This window comes from Triticum aestivum, chromosome 1B (assembly GCF_018294505.1).
Source record: "Triticum aestivum cultivar Chinese Spring chromosome 1B, IWGSC CS RefSeq v2.1, whole genome shotgun sequence".
In the NCBI taxonomy this organism is placed as follows: Eukaryota; Viridiplantae; Streptophyta; class Magnoliopsida; order Poales; family Poaceae; genus Triticum; species Triticum aestivum.
In genome coordinates this window covers 295,052,016-295,057,841 of record NC_057795.1, presented here as the reverse complement: position 1 = coordinate 295,057,841, position 5,826 = coordinate 295,052,016, and the positions used below count along the sequence as shown (strand labels likewise).

Sequence of the window (5,826 nt, the reverse complement as noted above, 5' to 3'; positions counted from 1 at the left end):
ATCGATATGATATAAAGGAAATCTAAAAGCTTCTGATTCTCGACATGAGCTACATTTTTTTCTCTCAAAACATCTTCTAGCTTATATCCACATACATGTATTGGAGTAAGAAAAAATAATTTGGTTGAGACATCCTTGTTAGAAACAATAATTAATCTTTATGCACAATATGTGGTATTTGTTGCATTTTACATATGATATGCATCTATGGGTGGTCCAGGTAATTGCCTAAAAAATGAAAATGAACCAGTAGTTGCACACATTTCTAACTTGGAAACTATGATTGTTCCCATATGGTGAAGTGCCTTAGCTCTTGCCCATTCTTAACAAACGCCATGTACATTACTCAACTAGTGGCATACTGTGTACTACGCAATTGTTTTGTATTGAAGGTATAAGGCCATAAAACATCAGTATAACATATGAAGAATCGTCACGGCAACAAAAACAACAATGCTTTAAAAAATAAAAACAGCAAGAACAATTGATGGCTTCCATTTGTAAGCTACATTATCAGATAAGATCAGCGAAAGAGCATGCCAAGAATTGGGGGACAACAATGCGAAAGCCACCTTGTTTTTCACAAACAAATCAGTCATATATAATCAAGATTGATGGCATCTAAATCCTTTTGGGAGGTTTATGATGCCCGTTGCCTGCAGATTTTGAAGACTTGTCGAGCAGCAACATCAACCCGACATTGTTACCGCATTGGCCAATAGGGTACCTAAAATGACATTGATGAAAGCACGAAGGTAAATAATTTTTATTTTGCGGGCAACACCAAAGCTAAATCAAGATGCCAAATATGCAATGACTGTAACAAGGTAACAAGGTTTCACCCACTTGATACGGGAAGATTTCCTTCGCCAGGAGACGATAGATGCGACCCACTACAAGGAGATCAAAAGCAAGGTAATTATGAGAGTGGCTATTTTGCACCCAGACTCATTACTCCCGAGTGTGAATAGTAAATTCAAAAAAATAGTAAAACAATAAAATAAATATGAAACTTTTAGGCATCCAAGATGCTCATGCGTGGAAGGTTCGTGCAAATTTTCATGGTGTGGTTGGACATGTGAGGGATCGTGCGAAAAAAATTGGGTGTGAGAAACTTTGAAAAAGAGCACTATTCGGTGTTGATTTTTTATACGAGCTCCTCAAATGTCCAGACATAGTGAAAATGCACGCACCTTGCGCACATGAGCATCTTGGATGCCTAAATATTCTAGCTATTTTTTTACTATTTTTTGAGTTTACCATTCACCAACTGCAGATGAACATGGACACTATTTTGAATTATCAGGTAATTATGTTTTATTTGCAAAGAAAGCTTTTGACAAAAGGGCTGCTATACTTCTCAAAGCAGCCATGTTTAACCATAGGCTATGGTAGAATGGAGAGCCAATCTAGAACACGCATCCTTCAAATGGGATACATTGATTCCAACTTATAGCAAACCTTGTATTCTTAACTTAGAACTTTTGGGGGCATTTGGTGAGCATTGGAGCCTTAAGCGGGCAATCCAATGCTAAATTTTCTAATTACGACTACCCATGTTAAGACTAGTTCTCATTCGATACATTACTGGGAACGATGGAGAGGTTGGTAATGTAATAGATCAAAGTCATAAACAAAACATAGCTATAGCCAGAGCAATATTGGAACTAAACTTGTGAAATTGCAAAAAATACGTAAGCTATGAATCAAAAATATCCATAGATAAAACAAGTGGCATCAATTTATGCAGATGTATTCCAATAGGAGTTAATTTAAATCATGGAGCCAATGTAAATGCACGCCCTAATTCTAGTAATATTGAAGATGTACTAAAAAAGAGAACAAAACAGACACGAATTTTTGGAAGATGGTTCCGCGCATATGAATAGTAAAATCAAAAAAAAGATACTGGAAAAATCAATAAACTATGAATATTTTTTATAAGATACATGGTAGAGTATTCTACTCGCGTATGAAGTTTCACGAAGAAATGCCATGCTTGGTATTCTTGGAAACAAATTAAAAAAATAGAGCAATAAAAAAGACAATGTTTGAAGTAATTTCGAGATCCAATTATGTTTTCTTCCGTCAGAATACCATGGGTGTATTTCTTAGTAAAACTTGACATGTGAGTGGACTAGTCGACCTAGTTTGATACCCATTTTTTTTATTTTTTTTTGTAATGGGTGCACATGCACCCATGTTCACCTTTGTATTCTCCAGAACAGAATAGGTAAACGAACAAGCAACATGGATGCAAGGTCAAAGTAGCAATGTCCTTACATTGTAACAAAAATAATAACAGATTATTGCTGATCAAATATGGATACACATGTAAAACATAATTTAGTTACTGCCATCAAGCTTAACATGGTTCATAAACTATGAAACCTAATGTTGCCAGTAATGGGCTATCGGAAAAACAAAGTAGCCTGGAAATTCTCAGGGAATACCAACCTTCAAATCCAGGGTGCAACTTGCATCGAATTCCAAATAATATAAAAATATTAATGGATGATCGTATTACTTGTCATACACTTCATTCATAAAAACAACATAGAGTTTCAGATCCCCCACAATCTCCGCTGCCTCCTACAAGGACGATTAGGGTGGTGACATATTTCCCCTCCCTTCATTAGCAAGGTCGGGTATTCTTGGCCCCTTTGTCCACCCCTCCCCCAACAGGAGTGGGTGGGGACCCCTGACTTCAACTTTGACGTGTAGATAGGGTCACACCGAGGGCAGGGATGACACCACCTTAAATAAATTGTCTTTGCTTCTCATCCAATTTGGTAGTCCTCTAATCAACAACAGGAGGAGTCACATTCATCTGGTCCATCTCTACAGTGGTGGCATCCGACATACCACCCAGGTGGCGACGTTGTTCTTCTCCAACTATGTTGCATGAAAACGATATCATCGGGATTTAGCGACATGGGGAAGGTTCCGGGCCAACAAGCCAAAAATTCTCGTCTCCGTCATGTGCAGTGGGCTGGTTCATCGGCTGAAAAGCAAGATTCACTGCAAAAGTTGCTCTTATAGATCTTGTTGTGGCAATGATTCCCCTACTTATCTGGTCGTGCCACGGCGCCGCCATAGTCCTATGGTGGATGACGGTTTGGCAATGTACAAGGTTCTCCAAGAGTGAACTTTATATTTTCTTCTTCTTCCAGAGTCCATTATGCAAAATATTAATATATACACATGTCTCCCACTGTTGTGGTATCGCCGGGAGAGTGATCGTGTGTGTTCTGTGTAACCCTTGTTGTTTAATGAAACATGTGGCTACTATTCTGAAAAGGTAAAATGGCATTAACTCCTAAAAGGCTGAAACATGATGAATCCATGGCACTTGACCATACTTCATTTACACAAATGATTGTTCCTCGTAAGTAATATTAGATCCTCACGGTATTGTATTATAAGGGTATTGATGCAGCGCCACCTATGAAAAAAATGGTGTGTATGATACTTGGCTATGATAGTATGTAATGACAAGATAGTATACTACTAAAATGGTATGATGCGCTATGAGTTTATGATACTACTCGCTCCGAAGGTCTTGCCCTTCTCGGGTATAGATGTGCAAGCAGTAAGTATTTCACAACCAGCAAGCTGACTAAATAATATGACTTATACACACCATTGGGTAACCCATGGGTAGATGACTGGGAGTTTACATGAGGGAGTTTGTGGGGAATTATGCTGCCAAATATATTTTTACTTCCATTCTTATTTCCTTGTTTAGCACATCGTGAGAATTAGGCAGGGATAGGTAATGACACAACAATTATTCAATCTTCAAGATACAAAAAATTACGGAAATAAAGCAATAACAACTCTTGTGTTTATTAGTTTATTATTATCTAGTACGGCAAACAATATTCTACACCCATTTTTTTATCCAAAACACTTTAAAACTAACGTCAGATTTTTAGACATGACAAATATGACGCTTCATGGCAATTTATATTGGTGCGATGATGGCAAATTTGTTTGCAAGTGCTACAATTTTCCTATAAAAAAAGAACTGAGATGGATTTTCTGCCAACTAAATTTGCCATTCTCCGAGAACATAATTTGCCATGGTAAAAAATCTGACATTGGATTTATAGTGGAATCCTTTCCTATCTGATAAACTATTTACATTCACAAAGTAATTCATGTTTGAAATCTTTTTTGGATTGTTATTTTTGTATAAAATCCATGTTTGAATTGGCGGCGATGTATGCAGAGAAAGGCCCAACTGCTCTTAACATGAGATCATACACGATTATATTACCTTGACTACAGTAGAAAAGAATGACGTCCTCGTGGGCTGGCTCTTGAGCACCATCCTGTGCATGACCATCGGTCGCTGCGGCCGTGGTACAGTGACGGTCACGGCCGGTGGCGTTGCCCCCTTGTAGTAATGTTGCCCCACGGTCACCGCCGGCAAAGGTGGCGGGGCGTCCTTGCACAGCTGTTGCGCGATCTCCTTGAGAAGCACCACCTGCGCTTTCTCGGCGCCCATGGAGATGATGGCCTGGCGCATGGTCTCTCGGTCGGCCTCCAGCGCCTGGAGGCGTGCGCTGAGCCGACGCATATCCTCGTCTTCCCCCCACGGCCCGCCGGCGCAGCAGTCGCTCCCAGCCGGAGTGCCGCCACAGATGGAGCCCTCTGGCACGACCAGGGGAACACCGCGGCCGTGGATGGCGTCCACGGTGTACACCCGATCGCTGGCGCCGCAGTCGTCGTCCGGGAAGTACTCGCCGTCGCAGAAGTCAAGGCTGTCAGTGTCGGAGAATGGACGCGGGTTGCGGGGGAAGGTGGAGCCCGGCGCGACGCGGATGATGGGCGTAGTGGTGGATGTGGGCGGTGCGCGGTGCTCGAGGATTTGGACGCGGTTGGAGAGGCGCGCGAGGTGGTCGCGCGGGGTCTGCATGTCGAGCACGTCCGCCTCCGACGCGGTCGGCGGGTGGTCATTAAAGCGGCTACTAAAGCACCGCAACGGTGGGTAATAGCCGCCGGCCCCAACCGTCGATGGCGTGGACGGGTTGCGCGGCGTGGAGGAGACTCGCGGGGTGGAATGCAACGATGCAGCGTTGGCGACGCTGAGGCGTGACAGAGACTGGAGGCCGCGCACCGAGGCCTCGCGCTTGGCGATGGTCTCCTCGAGGACGGCGAGCTCCGCGGCGTCGTGGGACATCTTCTCCTCTGCGTAGCGCCGGAACTGGCGCGCCTCCATCATGGCCTCAGCCTTCTCCCGCTGCAGGCGAAGGATCATCGTCATGGCCTCGCTCGCGGCGCCGGCCGCCGCGCCCCGCTCCGCATCCAGCTCGGCCTGCAAATCCGCCAGCGCCGCCTGCTGCCGCGCCAGAGCCTCCCGCAGTGCCGCCGCCTCGTCACCTATCTCCACCCGCACCACCGCGGGCGGCGCCTCTGGTGGTGAATTCCTCTTCAGCGTCGGCCTCGTAGCCGCCAATGGCGGAGACGATGGGCGGGAGGAAGAGATGGTGCTGGTGGTGGGGTGGCCGCAGAGAGGGCAGAGATTGAGCGGGGGGCCGCCGGCGTCGGCCATGGCGTGCATCCGGGGAGCCGGGAGGATGCGGGCGCACGCGCGCGCGCGCGAGGAGACGGAAATTTGGTAGGAGGGGGAGAGGAAAAACGGGAGGGCTGCCTTTCCGGTTCCCGTCAGTCGTTGGGCGGTGTCTTCATTTTTTCCATTTTTAGGATGGTGTTTTCCTTTTGTGTTTCTTTGGGCTGAAGTTGAACTGGATGGCCAAAACGGAAAGCAAAGACAGATAAGAGCATCTCCAACACCGGCGTCAAAAAACACGTTCGCGG

At 44.9% G+C, this 5,826-nt stretch overlaps 1 protein-coding gene across 1 annotated transcript; it reads right to left on the bottom strand.

The window, feature by feature from the left end:
- Window positions 1-442: 442 nt before the first annotated feature.
- Window positions 443-5,613, bottom strand: LOC123090460 (myosin-binding protein 7-like). The gene is made up of 3 exons (XM_044511755.1): window positions 4,283-5,613; window positions 847-893; window positions 443-727 (listed from the first exon to the last, which is right to left on the bottom strand). Exons 1-3 carry the CDS (start codon window positions 5,567-5,569, stop codon window positions 622-624), a joined length of 1,440 nt encoding a protein of 479 aa, XP_044367690.1. The 5' UTR covers window positions 5,570-5,613; the 3' UTR covers window positions 443-621.
- Window positions 5,614-5,826: the final 213 nt, after the last annotated feature.